General features: G+C 41.5%; 1 protein-coding gene across 1 annotated transcript in view; it reads right to left on the bottom strand.

Moving 5' to 3' along the window:
• The window catches only part of LOC115540255 (complement C3), a 78,468-nt gene that overhangs the window by 33,795 nt on the left and 26,746 nt on the right, over positions 1-17,927 (bottom strand). Inside the window, exons 2-16 of the mRNA XM_030351401.1 lie at positions 9,790-9,979; positions 9,518-9,683; positions 7,061-7,149; positions 6,721-6,806; positions 6,430-6,512; positions 5,548-5,635; positions 5,327-5,432; positions 5,059-5,179; positions 4,841-4,956; positions 3,108-3,251; positions 2,101-2,197; positions 1,740-1,834; positions 1,397-1,582; positions 1,138-1,293; positions 741-867 (exon numbers count right to left, since the gene is read on the bottom strand). Coding sequence (XP_030207261.1) covers positions 741-867; positions 1,138-1,293; positions 1,397-1,582; positions 1,740-1,834; positions 2,101-2,197; positions 3,108-3,251; positions 4,841-4,956; positions 5,059-5,179; positions 5,327-5,432; positions 5,548-5,635; positions 6,430-6,512; positions 6,721-6,806; positions 7,061-7,149; positions 9,518-9,683; positions 9,790-9,979 — 1,850 coding nt within the window. The remainder of the gene's footprint in view (positions 1-740; positions 868-1,137; positions 1,294-1,396; positions 1,583-1,739; positions 1,835-2,100; positions 2,198-3,107; positions 3,252-4,840; positions 4,957-5,058; positions 5,180-5,326; positions 5,433-5,547; positions 5,636-6,429; positions 6,513-6,720; positions 6,807-7,060; positions 7,150-9,517; positions 9,684-9,789; positions 9,980-17,927) is intronic.

Raw genomic sequence — 17,927 nt, forward strand, 5'->3', positions numbered from 1 at the left:
AGAAAGATTGAGGCAGGCAACTGGCGCTTTGGTTCAGTGCAGCTCCACTCATTAGAATTAGGAAGCAATGAGTTTGCTTGCGTGAGAGTCCATGGGAGAGGCAAATCACCACACTGCCTCGTACTGGCGACACTGAAATGCTCACAATATTATACAGATATTCTTCTCAAAGTAATTACCGTCCCAACATTAAACAAACATAATAAGGTTAAATGCGACCATACATTTTGAGTACATCACATGTATTCAGGTAGAAACTAAATGAATGCCAAAGGAATTGGGTTATAGCGAGAGCCGAAGTTGCTTTACTGTGGCAAATATGCACAAAACAAAAACAATCGATGCTAACTCACTAAACGACAACCGCTCGACCCATCATCGGCTTTAGACGTTCTTAAAGGCAACTTACATGCGGCTGTCACTAGCTAATTTCTGAACGTGATGGTTGTGGTGATTTATGTATTATTAGTCTCTGTGCATGCTCACCACCCGATAATATTTTGTCAACAGAAGTATGAAGTGATAAGGATGTAGAAAAACGTGCATTGACCTTTGAAGCAAGGCATGCTGCTGCTTCAGCTCCGCTCACATTGTCGTTTGAAAATGAAATACATTGAAATTGCAATTCTACATGCCATAACAACCTGCAAGTGGTTCTTTAAATGACTCAAAACCTTATTGTAATACAGGAAGGAATTTAGGACATGGTTGGAGGGAAAGTGACTGGAGTGTGTGATCACCTTGTCTGTCTGCAGTCCCGATAAAGTTGCTCTGAAACAACAGTCCTGCATCGTGGAACACTCTCATATTGTCCATCCCTCCACCAGGTGTGCAACCTGTATCAGCCTTCTCCACTACATCCCACACCTGAAGAGGGTGGAGAAAAATGACCTTCAGTCTGACACTTAAATTACCTTAAATTACCCTACCCCACTCAATATTGAATGAATGAACATGAATGATTTTATGCTCCATAAGTCTTAATATCCCAGTGAAAATAAAAGCAAAACATCCCCTCTTTACTATCTTGTACTTAACATTTGATATTTGAACATGTTTGGCATCACTTTAGATAAACCTAGATAAACCTAAAAGTTCCTGGTACAAAAAAATGTAAGAAAACATGGAGAATACTGCCTTTTTCTGAGTGAGGCGGTGTTTGTTGTTAAGGACATAGATTCTTTTGTCAACTGCTACCAGGCCGACTGTGGCTCCTGGGTTGCCTGTGATCTTTAACTCAAACTTTTGTTGAGGCGTGAAGGACGCAGCGTTTCTGGTTTCTTCCAACTTCAACTAAAAATGGGGAGGCAAAATGACAAAGGATTTTCTTTCATCATTATAATTTCTTCAGCATCATCTTTCTATAGATTTTAAACACTGCATCATTTCTGCTCACCGAGCCAATACAGGTGTCCTCGACATCCACCCAGACCGAGTCTGAGACCACTTCCTCTCCACTTTGATAGTAGGCAATAATGCGGAATGATGGCAGCATCTCTTTGGTGACTTGTAAAATATGGCCTATTGACTTTCCTTCAACTCTGTAACGGCCATATTCTACCAGTTGGCCCCTGCTCTGGATCTGAATACATAAACAGGCTCATAAATCAGAGGGCCTTCATTAAACCAACTTACTTTAAATACATAAACCAACAAAGGCATAAGCATGGAAAGAGGCAACAACAACTGCATGAAGCACACACTGCAGCAAACACGTACACACTCGCCACTTAACTCACCAGATAAGTGAGAACAACATTTGAAGTTTGCGGCCTTTGGAGGCTAAAGGTGAGAGTCACGCTGTCTCCTAATTTACCTAGAATCGAGCCCACACCTGCAGTGCAACAGCAGAGAGAAACTATTAACACAATGAAGAAGAAATAAGTAGTTCATGGAAATATAAATATGATATTGGAAGTCTACCAAATAATTTTTTTGTGCATGTTTAAGGGCTTTGACAAGACCATTCCATAATCGGTATTCATTAATTATGGAATATAGATATTAAATACTGAATATGATCATTTAATATCACTAATGAATATCGATGTAGCCCAATAAATGGTGTGTGGTTGCATCCCTACTAAACTTGGTCTTTACCTATGTGTAGATAATTCTTGGTACTGCTGCTATACGCATAGGCTACCATCGTTTCGGATGTCTGTCCGCCTTGGAGATTTTCCTCATTGGTCGTTACCTGTAATAAATATGAACAATTAAATCATCTCAGAGTTGCAATTTAGGCCAACGACAAATCAAAAAAGGGATCCGTTCATAAATCGTCTCGTAGTATTAATAAAAGTCTTAAAGGTGACATATTATACCACCAGGTGTGAGTGGGATTAGCCGTTACAAGACGTTTTGAAAATCTGCTGACATCATAAGTGGGCATGTCCACCTAGATGTATGACTGTTGAGCAACGTCTACTAAGGCCCCGTCCACACGAAGCCGATTTCATGGCGAAACCGCAAAGGTCTTGTACGGTTCGGCCTTCCGTCCACACGAAGCCGGCGAATCCGCTGACCGAAACCGCAAACTTCTGAAACCACCCTCGGAGGTGGTTTCAAATCTACCCGGTTTCGTTTTGGATTCGTGTGGACGCCTGAAACCGACTGAAACCGTAAACCATGACGTCATCGCCCCACCCCTCGACCCTCTAGCCAATGACTGTTAAGCCCGCTCAGAACTCAAAACAACAAGGATTTCTGTAGCAGAAGCAGCGCCCCTTATGGGCCTGGAATGTGTACTACAGCGTTTCTACAGATCTACCCGGTTTCACTTGGCTTCGTCTTTACGGAGATACTGCGAAACCGGATAGATCGAAACGGTTTCGCCTGTTTCGGCTTCGTGTGGACGGGGCCTAAGGTTCAACGGTAAGGCCGGTAGACTGATCTATCCGGCAGGACACGCCCACTTGTGATGTCAGATGAGGCCAATTTTCAAACGGCTTGTAGTGGCTAATCACACACACACCTGGTGATATAATATGTCACCTTTAAGATAACACTATACAGTGTAAGGCTGGTCTTTTGTCACTAAAGAACATGATTGGGAAATAATTTACTGGTAAGAACATTTTTCAAATCAAAGAGCTCAAAGGACTTACAGTTATGGACCTAGAGTCCGTAGTGGCGTTGTTGACAATGATCCATGCAATCCCATTACTGCCAGTTACAGCCGGAATGGTACCCGGCTCCACCACGAGTTGTACGTCAGGGGCTGGAGAACCGTCAGGGTTTTCAACATTAACCTAACATTATAGAGACCAACATGACAGTTCTTTAGGCCTCACCAAACCACTATACTATTGAAAACAGAAATCAAAAATACCCTTTCACCAGCCTCGGAAGTGTTAATCATTAAGATGTATTGAAAGTAAAATAATTAAGAAATGTACTATGAAAGGGGAATATTCCATGACGGAATAGAATAAACTTTGAATGGCCACAGGGGCCATAGAGTGGACATAGACCCCTGTATGTCCAGGTACTGCACATGAATGACTGGCCTGCAGTGTAATGTAGGCTGACACTAGAGAGAGTTGTTCGCCAAATCAAAGACAATTGGAGCATTGAGATGGTTTTAGTTCGGGAATAGAGGAGCATTCATAAAATGTCCCTGCTCCTACAAAGTCAATTCGAAAGTAGAAAGGATTAAGATTAATTAAGATGGCACTGAGATCCAATCCAAATAATTTGTCACCTATTTAGGAGGGAAGGATTGTCAACCAAATTTCCGACGTGAAACTGCATCCTAAGTCCTCACTAAAAGTTGAAATAAACTCAGGTGCCTATTCGGAACACAGGCAACTTTACCACTACGATGAAAAACATATTGAGACAGACTTAGTGCCACTTAAAAGAACGTTGCAAGGTCGATCGAAATAAGGCTGTTAGCTATATCCCAGCCGTCCCCACCAAATTCCATGTGGAGACTAGATTGTTTAGGGGAGTAGGTATACTTGATGGCCGTCTGTTTGTTAAAATATTTTTAACTGTGTATTATTATATATTATTTTATGGTGATTGGTCTGTTGGTTTAATTATCAGACTGCAAATAAAATATTGTTATTCCACGGACTGTGTTTTTCTTTACCCAAACCCGGGAAGTAGAATTAATCGTGCTACATGGCGCCCAATGTGGGGCTCCATGAAAGTTTGGTAAACCAAGCAATCCCCTCTGGGACTGGCACTTTGCCACCATGCCAAAGGAGGTTCCCGACCATCATCCAGCGCCACCAGACCCAGACACTTCTTGACATTCAGCCGTCAGGAGACTGGGCCCTCCTGTGGGAGCTGCTGCTGCTGCCCAGGGGATCGATGCAGGGCTAGGTGGCCTCTGCTCCCCAGCAGCTTCAAAGCAGCTAACCACCATTTTACAAGTGACTACAACATGACTTTCCGGACACTAGCTGCAGAGCGTACAGCTGGGAAGCCAACCGTAGCAATGATTCTAACTTGGGAGTAGCGGATTGCTCAGATTTTCCAACACTGGCCAGAGAACAGCCATATGGATGCCCTTATGATTTATCCATCAAAGCCTGCTACAGGACAGTAGGAGGGATTACAAAGTCGTAGAACGAAACCAGTTCCTATCCCTCTACTACACTTGTGGAGTTGATCCATTTTATTTTTTGGATTCACCTTAATTTATTCGTTCATTCATTATTTTCGGGAAAAGTTGTATGATACGCTTCAATTGTTGCTTCATTGAGATACTACCAATTAATACAAACACATCAAAAACGTAACAAAATTCATATCTATAAATAGGCTTAATATATGTCGCTTGATCTGATTTGGTGTAAATTAGGTGCATTTCATAAAACAGGTGCTTTACCACAACGTAAAAGGGCAGGAATGGTTTGAAATACTTTGATGTATATTTGAAATGGATGGTGTAAGGTGATTTGACAATCTGGATGCCTTGTTTCTCTGCTTCAACCATTTCACTACCTGGAGGGATAAAAACACAAACACACATACAGATTATTGTTGAATCTATATAATTGACCTACATTTAGATGTGTAATGTAATACCACACATAGTCCACTCACCAGAATCTGTCAACACAGTGACAGCAATATATATGGAACTCTTCACCAGTTCCTCTATTTTGTCATAGGTTTGCAGGATATGTTCCCTCTTTAGCATGGCAGTTCCTTTACCCTTTGAAATCTGACAACATTGCCGATGTCTTTATTAATTCAGTTGAGATAGGATACTCAAAGCATTTAGATGACATGAAGAAATAACCACAAAGACATTTAATTTGGATATAGGCAAGTTGAGCTAGTGATCGGATAGACAAGGGAACATGCTAACCATCACTCGTTGAAAGGAATTTGGGAAACTCTTTTTTTCCTTAGCTTCATTAAGGATACCGAAGACCACAAACGCGGTCCCCTCTACTTCTCTCCCAAAAAGATACCTGAAAGCACAGATAAATAGGACTTGTGTAACTTCATTATTATCAACAGATAAATTATAAATATTTTTTGTTTAAGTATCCATATCCCACTCTGAAAACGTAGACTGGAACTCACTCTGCTTCGATGTTTACGGTCAACTGTTCATCATCAACATGGAAGAATTCTTTATCTGTTGTCAGTTTAACCTCAATGCTAGGCAACACTGAAAGAAAAGTTATAGAAATAAAATAATTGTAATGTTATCATATAAATGTATGTGTGATAACATTGATATAAAGTCTTCATTACTTTATAGTCGCAATTTCGAAGATTTTCATTTGGGTCTGTTGTTACAACACCTATTGTGGTGAGCAGTAATTTCAGGTGTGTGTTCTGACTTCCCTTCCCAGAGATTGGTGTGTGTTCTGTGTGTGACCTGAGTCAGTTGGGAGTTGATTTACTGGCAAGGCTAGCAGAGGCCGTAAAAAAAATTATATGACTTATTCACTTAACACAGTGCATTAAAGAGCCTGTTGTGTTAGCTCCTCCCACAATCGCGGAGTCCCCCACTGCTTGGTGTTGGAACTAACTGCGCCTCGCCGTTTATTTTTATTTTAATTTTTTTCCCCCACCCACTGTCCCAGTGCGTAACATTCATGATATTGCAGATGAAAAGGCCTTCATCAGTCGACCAGATGCTCAATCACCATTGTGTAACCTCATTAGTGACATTTACATGGAGGTCGTTGAGATCACTACTTTAACTTAATAAGCCTTTATAGAAATTATCTCTGCACCTAGAGACTGCCGATTCCTTTCTTAAACATAAAGATATTTTAAATGTTACTGTGACACTGTACTGTGGCTGTTTCTCTGAAGATGCTTGGTAAATGTTCCCATGATCATCATGCCTCATTAAACCAAAAACTTTTTGGTCAACCGAGTCTGTTAAAAAGGTTAAATCAGGTCAGATGATTCTGATGATTCTGAAATATTTCCTAATGGCCATTGTCTTACCATATTCTTTCACCTCAAACTCAGATGAGAAGTTGTGCCCTTTGCTGTTCTCGAACACGGCTACCACTTTCCAAACCCCAGTACTACCGGTATCAACAGGCACACACACACACACACACACAACACACACACACACACACACACACAATAATACACACACACACACACACACACAATAATACACACACACACAAACACGTACACACACAAACACACACACACAAAATCTGTAGGGTCATGTATGCTGTTTTAACGAATCGTTACAATCACATGAACTCAAAATTTGCCCACCTCACTATGTCGGGGAGAACGTAAGATCCAGAGTAAATCCCTGACCTCACAGCGACAGGGTCTGATCCAAAAACATTATGAGGAGTCTGTAAAAACATTGAGATTACGATGTAACTTTCAAATTAAATCAGAGATTAAAAATTAAACATTTAAATGGGAATTCTGAATACATGGTTGAACAAATTAAATAGTTTGGTTTACAAAACTTAAATTATTCTGCTGTTACTTAAGCTGTCACCCCACTTTAGCTCTGTCTGAGTCTCTAAAAAAAGGGCGATTCCAGAGAAAATACATATTTCTTTATAAAGAATGTTGTGCAAGTTGAGGCATGATACTGTACCACAATATAAACGGTGATGGTAGCTGCATCAAGATCTTTTTCATCAACAGGTTCCATGCCATGTGTTACAGCAAACACCCGATAGTTAACTGAAAGAGACACAAACATATCAAAACTATTTTTTCACTTTAATACGACATACATTGTGACATAATGTGTGGTATTTTGTAGCTGACGGTTACAGGCTCATTCATCCATCCATACCCGATTTAAAATTACATTATATGTGTTCAATGCACCCTTTTTATTTACTGCTTTTACCTTTGGGCCAATCCAACTGATGAAAATTATAGGTTGTGCATCTTCATGAAAACATGCAGCACATAGTGGACAGAAAAATTATTACGAGGCCTAAGCAGATCTGAACAAGTTCCTTGTATTTGCCAAGATAAAAACATTTTCAGGCCTCACTACTAAGGGCGCGTTTCCACCGAGCGGTGCGGTACGATGAGGTGCGATTAAGTGCGGTACAGTTCACGTTTCTGCCGCCAAAAGTGGGCGGGGTCCCAAAATAACCGCACTGAGCCGCGATTAGAGTACCTATTTTCCGGTACTCCTCTGTCTGGGTACCAAGCGGTCTGAAAGGGTGCTGAAAAGTTGGAGGTGCACACGCCATCCGTTGATTGGTCGACAGAATGGTCACTTCAGTGCCACAGGGGGATAAAAGCAACCAAACACCGTACCCGCAAGGTATTTCTGTACAGCGGCGAAAGCTTCGTTTATTGAAGAAAAGATCGCGCAAAAGTTTTCCGTCCTTCTTGGACGTCCTACATTGTTGCTTTTATTTAATGTGTCCCATTCTTCTTTTTTATTGAATTTATTAGCAGGCTACACTGTGTCGGGCTGCTATGATGTCACGATGCTTCCGTAGCTGCCTCGGCTATCGCGTCCTGCCTAAACCCCGCCCTAGAATAAGGGGCTGTGGAAACGCGAGATTCACCTAACCGCATTTAACCATAATCCACATAGCCGTAACGCGCCAGGAGGTGTCAAGTAATGAAGTACGAATACTTTGTTACCATCCTTAAGTAGAAATTTTGTGTAGCTATACTTTACTGGAGTAAATATTTTTCAGACGATTCTATAATTATACTCCTTATATTTTTATGCAATTATCTGTACTTTCTACTCCTTACATTTAAACAATAGCCTCGTAATTCCTATTTCATTTCGGCTTGTTTTCATTCCGTTGCCGTGCCAATGTGGTTACCCGCGATAAAAATTGTATCCTCGGCCGAGGGAGCGCTCATGCATCCATTGCAGGCGGAACTTTACACTATGCTCCGAATTCACCCGAGGCTGATGTTTTCGAAATGTTGGTTATCAACAAGTTATGTAAAGTAGTAATTAATAGCATATCTGTCAAAATAAATGTTTTTGTTGTTCCTACGTGTTTACGGTCTTTATTCATTCATTGCACTGCGGCCAAACTGACAGCTGTCTATTGAAAACCAGCTGATCGTATTTATGTAAGCTAATCCACATTTCAATTGCTAAATCTGCAGATGTCGTTGCAAAATATTCTGAATCAATAACAATAATAATGTTGATCATGTTAGGCCTAATAATGTGGGCCTATACAATTATCTAACCATTCCTTACCCTGCACAAATAAATACGAAAAATAGCCAAAATATTTATCCCTTCTGTATAATGCACACCGAATGAAGAATATACATGTTTCTTCTTTCCTAGCCAAAGTTGTAGGGGGGGGACACATAATTGGTCAGACTGTACTTTCAACCTGCCAAAATATGTATCCCCTTTTTGTTGTACCGAAATGCGTTCATTTACAATGGGCATAAATGCGGCTGAAACAGGTGCATATAACATTTTTCAACATTAACATTTATCATAACATTATAGTCATTATGGCTTTTATACATTATGGAAAATAAGAAAAATTATTGTTTTTAGGGAGTTGGGGTAGTGCACTGTGTCCTAAGCTTTTGTCCTTAATGGCATTTTTAAGGACAAAAGCTTCTTACTCTTTTTTTTTTACATATCTTTACTTTCATACTTTAAGTAGTTTTGAAACCAGTACCTTTACACTTTTACTTAAGTAAAAAGCTTGAGTTGATACTTCAACTTCCACAGAAGTCTTTTTAAACCTTATTATCTATACTTCTACCTGAGTAATGAATGTGAATACTTTTGACATCTCTGAACGTACCTAACCGCAACGCACCTAACCGCACCGCTGGGTGGAAACAAGCCATAATGCTCAGTTATATTGCTTCATACACGTGTGTTAAAACGCTATGGTCTGCAACATACTCTGTTTCGTGGAAAGGTCTGACGTTATCCATTGATCCAAGTTATTGTTGCAGACCACATGTCATTCTACAACTCGCGTATGAGCAGACCTATCATATTATTAAAATAGTCGAGCTTGACAGTTCCACGTTTTTATACAATTTTATCTTCAATAGTAACCATGTTCTATGAAGGACTTACCTATCGAGTTTGGGGTGTAAAGAGGTTTGTCGGTCTGAATGAAGATGTGGCCTGACTGTAAGGAGAGCAAGACCACTTTCTTCAGAGTGGTTGAATCAGAAAACCTTGCCTCCAGGGACACATGCTGCTTCAGGTCAGGGTCTGCTTTAAATTCATCTGCCGGGATCTAACTCAACATGCAATAGGTAGAGGGGACAGGTTGAAAGGTATAGTTATTTGGTACTTAAATGCAAATAAGTTGTCTAATACAACCAAGAGAATATCAACCATACCTTAATTTCAACAAAAGCCTGGAATTGATTAGTTTCGGTGAGGGTCACAGTTTTGCGGCCCAGATATTTTTCGCTTGGGAAGTTCGAAACAATTATTGTAACATCTTCTGGCTCTGAGCATTCTTGACACTCCACAAAGATGTTCTCTGTTGCTCCAATACGTAACACGTTAGGAGCAGACAAAACCTTCCTGGAAAGAATAAGAATAGACAAATAAAAAACTTGTAAAAAGAGATAATTGGAATGTATCGCAGGTAGTATAACATATGCGGCTACGCAGGCTGGCCTCATACAACGTTCATATGATATCTAATGGAAATACATGTTTCGTATTTAGCTATAGTAGCGTCCATATCAACCAACGTAACTCGATATAAAATGTATTCTAACAACTTTGTGCCGTGACCTGAAAGAATATTCCTAATAACTAACAAACTAAATGTCATATACAAGGGAAATTATGACTTTCTCACTAGAAACGTAAAAAAAAACTTTTGAAAACGTGAATTTGACAAACATTGAATTGAATATTGAATATTATAATATTGAATGTATATATATATATATATATATATATATATATATATATATATATATATATATATATATATATTAGTGGAGGGCATAGATTATTTTTTCTTAATCTAGATTAATTCCAAAATTAATCTAGATTAAAATGGCAAACGGCAAAAAATCTGTTTGTTTACCTTGACAGCGGTCAATTATACTGGGCAATGGTGATTTATCAAATATAATTCACCGCCGGAAGTTGTGAAGTGCCCATGCAAGTGAACGGAGCATAAACAAAAATAATTGACAGCTGAACGTTGGGAAGGCCCATGCAAGTGAATGGAGCAGTCTTCAGCATTGAGAAGGGCCGTGTAATAATCCATAATAATGTAAGGTTTAGAAGTTAAATATTTGAAAGTTGTAGAATAAATTAATATAATTTATATTGGAGTTAATTTGCTAGAAATGTACTTACAATTTTTAGTCAGTTAACCATTTACATATTTATGTTACACAATTATTACATATTTACATGTTTACATATTTAACACAGTCAGGATATTCTGTTGAATCTGCCTCTCTGATTCCCTCACATTTACCTCAGTCTAAATTCTAGCTTCTGATTGGTTAGTTCAGTCACGTGATGGGTCCGAACAAGGAAGTGTTTGAAAATAGATTAACGGTGATTTTTTTTTTATCGCGCGATAAAAGTTTTGCGTTAACCCAGCCGTTAACGCCGATAACGGCCCACCACTTATATATATATATTCACACTGTAACACATTCTATAAATTCTACAGCAAACAATTGCTTCAAAATTGTACAACCTATATTTGTTTTTCCTTGCATTCGGAAATAAATTATGGGGATAAATTGAAACACAATATTAACTAGTATTGTTCAGGGTAAATTACAGGTTAAAGAGCCATTGAACCCAAAACCACATTTATGTTTGTTTTAAACATTGTAATTTGTCTTAAATTATCGTAAACATTTTAATACATGCCATTTTATCACTGTGACTGAGATAAATCCCCCATTAGAGAAAATGAACGTCCCATTATGCTGCGAACGCAGGTGTCATTATTTTCGTGACCTCAGCAGAGTACTTTAGCCGGTAGTCTGACGCAACGACCTAGGGGAATCGGCGGCACCGTTTTTGTTGATGTGTGAATCTCTGTCTGGCCAGTGGTGGACTGCGGGGTCTGCAGTCCTCTGGGTATTTCTCAATGATTGCAGCATCAATCTCTCCACTCAGAAGTGTGTCTTCCAACTTTTGCAAAGTCAACAAGTCATCCTGGTTAAATAGCTCACTGAGCTTTGCATCTACAATATACAGGACAAATAATGAAAAATAATGTTCTTTTTAGTCTTTAATCAAATCGCTTTTTGTCCTTTTCTTTACTGTAAAGTCCTCTACATTTTCGCCAGCAAACGTTGGCTAGTAACGTTCATAATAACATCTTTTACCTAGCAAGAGTTAAGGTACGGCCACACCAAACGAAAATCGGCATTTTTGCATAGGGAACCATTGGTATAGGCACGTTGACGCGTTAAACGCGTTGAAGCGTCGCGTTAGGGGCGGCAGACGCACGTAATTACACACGGAAACGCAGTAACGCGCCCAACGCACCAACGCCCGGAGTTCACAAATTTAACCTTTGACGCGCCTACGCGTGACACTTAGCCACGATAGCCAATCAGCGTGGAGCTTGACCCGACGTTACTGGCAGAGAGTAGTGACGCTTGCACAGAAGCATATGGCTGACATCTTTCTTTATTCTGGGTGGAAATAGTAACATAGTTACGCAGTTAAAAGCGTTTATGTAAACATTTTTTGTGAGAAATGTGCATTTTACTTTCATAATGTTCGCTCGGTGAATGTGAAGGATGTTTGGTTTGATAGTTATGACGAAGAGGGAACGCTCCATTCACTTGCATGGACAGCGTTGCAGGTTGCTAAGCAACCTCAACGTCTTGGCGGACTATATCTCTGCTGATCAACACTACGAATGCTGGAAACACAGCAGACACACCATTTGAAGTTATTTAACCCGATTATTGTTAATATATCCAAGATTATTTAATCTAACCCGATCTAAACTCTATCATGCACCCAAACACGGCAGCGTTTGGGTTTCCTACCTCGAACTCCTAACGCCTCGTGCCCACTACCTCCGTCCGTTGACTGATCCCCATTGACTTTAATGGGGACGGACGCGCAATGCATTGTGGATCCGTACGTTCCGTTGGAGCCTTCGGCTCAGTCAAGAAGTTGAAAAATGTTCAACTTTTTCAGCAGCGACGGATCCGTCATCCAATCAGATCGCGTCTGCAAATTTAAGCACTGTGACGCGACTCGGGCTGACGATACTGGAAAGCGGGAAAGCGGGTCATCTTGCATCGCAACAAGCAGGAAGTAGCGGGAAGAACCCGGCGAAGCGATTTGATTGGCTGACGGATGCCTCTGCAAAGACTACTCCCCCATCAGTCAGCCACGCCTTCCCACCTCCGTTGACTGAAGGAGGTAGTGGGCACGGGGCGTAACGCCTCATGCCCACTGCACCGTCAGTCAAAGGACGTGGGAAGGCATGGCTGACGGATGGGGGAGTAGTCTTTGCAGAGGCATCCGTCAGCCAATCAAATCGCTTCGCCGGGTTCTTCCCGCTTCTTCCTGCTTGTTGCGTTGTCATTGCAAGATTTCCCGCTTTCCAGTATCGTCAGAGCCCGAGTCGCGTCACAGTGCTTAAATTTGCATACGCGATCTGATTGGATGACGGATCCGTCGCTGCCGAAAAAGTTGAACATTTTTCAACTTTTTGACGGAGCCGAAGGCTCCAACGGAACGGACAGATCCACAATACTTTGCGCGTCCGTCCCCATTCAAAGTCAATGGGGATCAGTCAACGGACGGAGGTAGTGGGCACGAGGCGTCAATCCAGCGCAGCCACAGGCGCGTTAGGCGCGTTGAACTATTTTTGTGACACACAATGATCAAGCGTCAGGTTAGGCGCGTTACACGCGTTATCCAACGCGAGTAACGCGTTCGGTGTGGCCGTACCATTAGATGTTGAATCACAACATCAGCTTAACATCAACAACTCTAACGTTAGTCTGAAAATATAATTATCCTCCTGGATCAAATTATGACCAACTCACATTTCCTTTCTTTTTTTTCTTCCCCTGGAGAAAGAATTTAAACTAGAACTGCAAGCAGTTATGCAGGGGTCCAAGAAGTGTGCATTTCGCCGGCACAACGCGACAAGAAATGTGCGTGTCGCCGGCACAACGCGAAGCATGTGTTCAAAACGCTACCCTGAACCTGTGGATACAAAGGATTTGACTTTGGTAGGAGTAGCGAGAAGTCAGTGTAGCGTTTTCGCGGCGAAATTTTGTAGAAGATATACAATTTCCTCGTTTATTGCGCCCCCTAATGGCGAAATTTTCCGAATTTTTTATCGAAGGACGTTAATGTTAACACCAACATGTGTGTAAAATTTGGACTCGATCCGATGTCTAATTTTGGATTTCTTTGGATTTTTGATATTCCACGTCTAATTTAGCTCATAAACCAATATTCAAAACGCTACCGTTTCGTCGTCGAAGGTCGGATCAAAAAAGTAATGCAGGAATTCTTTTCGTGTAGGTCTGAAGATGCCGTGTGCAAAGTTTGGTGTTGATCGGGCGAGAAATGTGGGAGGAGTAGCGAAAAAACAGTTTTGCGGTTTTCGCGATTTAGCGAAAAATATTCCCAGACGCAAATGGGCGTGGCCTAGGCCAAAAGATGCAGCAGACTCCAGTGCATCTGTGTGTACAAGTTTTTTGACTCTGGGAGGTTCGGTGTGGGAGTTATAGCCCCAAACGCGTATTCCTTGTTATAGCGCCACCTAGTGACCGGCGTGTCTGGATTTTGTCGTCTGCATAGTCCGAAGAGACCTGGATCTAGTCATGCAATTGGCGTGTCGGCACCATTTACGGTTTGGGCTGTGGGCACAGTTTCAGGGGGGTAAGTATAACTAGAACTGCAAGCAGTTATGCAGGGGTCCAAGAAGTGTGCATTTCGCCGGCACAACGCGACAAGAAATGTGCATTTCGCCGGCACAACGCGAAGCATGTGTTCAAAACGCTACCCTGAACCTGTGGATACAAAGGATTTGACTGTGGTAGGAGTAGCGAGAAGTCAGTGTAGCGTTTTCCCGGCGAAATTTTGTAGAACATATACAATTTCCTCGTTTATTGCGCCCCCTAATGGCGAAATATTCCGAAATTTGTATCGAACGTCATTAAGGTTAGCACCAACATGTGTGTAGAATTTGGACTCGATCCGATGTCTAATTTTGGATTTTTTGGGATTTTTGATTTTCCACGTCAAATTTAGCTAATAAACCAATATTCAAAACGCTACCGTTTCGTTATCGAAGGACGGATCAAAAAAGTAATGCAGGAATTCTTTTCGTGTAGGTCTGAAGATGCCGTGTGCAAAGTTTTGTGTCAATTGGTCAAGAATTGTGGGAGGAGTAGCGAAAATACAGTTTTGCGGTTTTCGCGATTTTGCGAAAAAAAATTATAGACGCAAATGGGCGTGGCCTATGCCAAAAGATGCAGCAGACTCCAGTGAATAAGTGCGTACAAGTTTTTGAATGTGGGAGATTCGGTGCGGGAGTTATAGCCCCAAACGCGTCTGTCCTTGGTATAGCGCCACCTAGTGGCCGGCGTGTCTGGATTTGGTTATCTGAGTAGCGGTGCCGTACCTGGATCTAGTGATTCAATTGGCGCGTGTGCACCATTTACGGTTTGGGCTGTGGTACCACTTCTATGGCGGGAAGTATAAAAATAATAATAAAAAAAATCCTTACAAAAACAATAGGGATCCAACCTGTTGGCTTGGACCCCTAACTAGAACTGCAAGCAGTTATGCAGGGGTCCAAGAAGTGTGCATTTCGCCGGCACAACGCGACAATAAATGTGCATTTCGCCGGCACAACGCAAAGCAAGTATTCATAACGCTACCGTGAACAACATGTGGATATAAAGGTTTTGACTGTGGGAGCATCGGTGTGGGAGTTATAGCCTAAAACGCGTTTTCAGAACATTCCATTGGCCAAATAGGAGATAGACAATGTCGTCGTTTTTTGGCGCCGCCCTGTGGCGACATTTTCCAAAGACAATTTTCCTTTGCCAAATAACTCCCGCCCACATTAATAATTCTTGGCCATATTTTCTATATAGACTCGGGTTTGCCCCTTGATGGTTCCCTTATAGTTTGAAGAACATTCCTTTGGCCAATTAGAAGATATACAATTTCCTCGTTTATTGCGCCCCCTAATGGCGAAAAATTCCGTTTTTTTAATTGAACGCCATTAAGGGTAACACCGACATGTGTCTAAAATGTGGGCTAGATCCGATGTCTAATTTTGGTATTTTTTGAATTTTTGCGTTTCGGCGTAAAACGTAGCTAATAAACCAATGTTCAAAACGCTACCGTTTCGTCGTCGAGGGTCGGATCAAAAAAGTAATGCAGCATTTCTTTTCGTGTAGGTCTGAAGATGCCGTGTGCAAAGTTTGGTGTCGATTGGTCAGGAAATGTGGGAGGAGTAGCGAAAAAACAGTTTTGCGGTTTTCGCGATTTTGCGAAAAAAAATTATGGACGCAAATGGGCGTGGCCTATGCCAAAAGATGCAGCAGACTCCAGTGAATAAGTGGGTACAAGTTTTTGACTGTGGGAGGTTCGGTGTGGGAGTTATAGTCCCAAACGCGTTTTCCCTTGGTATAGCGCCACCTAGTGGCCGGCGTGTCTGTATTTTTGTGGTCTGCGTAATGTTCACGGACCTGGATCTAGTCATGCAATTGGCGTGTCGGCACCATTTACGGTTTGGGCTGTGGGCCCACTTCTAGCAGGAAATAATAATAATAACTAGAACTGCAAGCAGTTATGCAGGGGTCCAAGAAGTGTGCATTTCGCCGGCACAACGCGGCAAGAAATGTGCGTTTCGCCGGCACAATGCGAAGCAAGTATTCAAAACGCTACCGTGAACAACATGTGGATATAAAGGTTTTGACTGTGGGAGCTTCGGTGTGGGAGTTATAGCCTAAAACGCGTTTTCAGAACATTGGCCAAATAGTAGATAGACAATTTCGTCGTTTTTTGGCGCCGCCCTGTGGCGACATTTTCCAAAGACAATTTTCCTTTGCCAAAAACTCCCGCCCACATTAATAATTCTTGGCCATATTTTCTATATAGATTCGGGTTTGCCCCTTGATGGTTTCCCTTGAGTTTGAAGAACATTCCTTTGTCCAATTAGAAGATATACAATTTCCTCGTTTATTGCGCCCCCTAATGGCGAAATATTCCGAATTCTTTATTGAACGCCATTAAGGGTAGCACCGACATGTGTCTAAAATTTGGACTTGATCCGATGTCTAATTTTGGTATTTTCTGAATTTTTGCGTATCGACGTAAAACGTAGCTAATAAAGCAATATTCAAAACGCTACCGTTTCGTAGTCGAAGGTCGGATCAAAAAAGTATATAGTTTTTCTTTTCGTGTGCGTCTGACGATGTCGTGTGCAAAGTTTGGTGTCGATTGGTCAAGAAATGTGGGCGGAGTTGGGAAAAAACAGTTTTGCGGTTTTCGCGATTTTGCGAAAAAAAATTATGGACGCAAATGGGCGTGGCCTATGCCAAAAGATGCATCAGACTCCAGTGAATCTGTGTGTTCAAGGTTTTGAATGTGGGAGGTTCGGTGTGGGAGTTATAGCCCCAAACGCGATTTTCTTGTTATAGCGCCACCTAGTGGCCGGCAGGTCTGGATTTTGTCGTCTGCTTAGTCCGAACAGATCTGGACCTAGTCATGCAATTTGCGTGTCGGCACCATTTACGGTTTGGGGTGTGGGCCCACTTTTAGGGGGGTAAGAATAATAATAATAATCCTTACAAAAACAATAGGGATCCAACCTGTTGGCTTGGACCCCTAATAATAAAAATCATTACAAAAACAATAGGGATCCAACCTGTTGGCTTGGACCCCTAACTAGAACTGCAAGCAGTTATGCAGGGGTCCAAGAAGTGTGCATTTCGCCGGCACAACGCGACAAGAAATGTGCGTTTCGCCGGCACAACGCGAAGCATGTGTTCAAAACGCTACCCTGAACCTGTGGATACAAAGGATTTGACTGTGGTAGGAGTAGCGAGAAGTCAGTGTAGCGTTTTCGCGGCGAAATTTTGTAGAAGATATACAATTACCTCGTTTATTGCGCCCCCTAAAGGCGAATTTGTCCGATTTTTTTATCGAACGACATTAAGGTTAACACCAACATGTGTGTCAAATTTGGACTCGATCCGATGTCTAATTTTGGATTTCTTTGGATTTTTCATATTCCACGTCTAATTTAGCTAATAAACCAATATTCAAAACGCTACCGTTTCGTTATCGAAGGACGGATCAAAAAAGTGTTTCGTGCTTTCTTTGCGTGTGCGTCTGAAGATGTTGTCTGCAAAGTTTGGTGTCGATTGGTCAAGAAATGTGGGAGGAGTAGGAAAAAAACAGTTTTGGGGTTTTCGCGATTTTGCGAAAAAAAATGATGGACGCAAATGGGCGTGGCCTATGCCAAAAGATGCAGCAGACTCCA

This window comes from Gadus morhua, chromosome 3 (assembly GCF_902167405.1).
Source record: "Gadus morhua chromosome 3, gadMor3.0, whole genome shotgun sequence".
NCBI lineage: Eukaryota > Metazoa > Chordata > Actinopteri > Gadiformes > Gadidae > Gadus > Gadus morhua.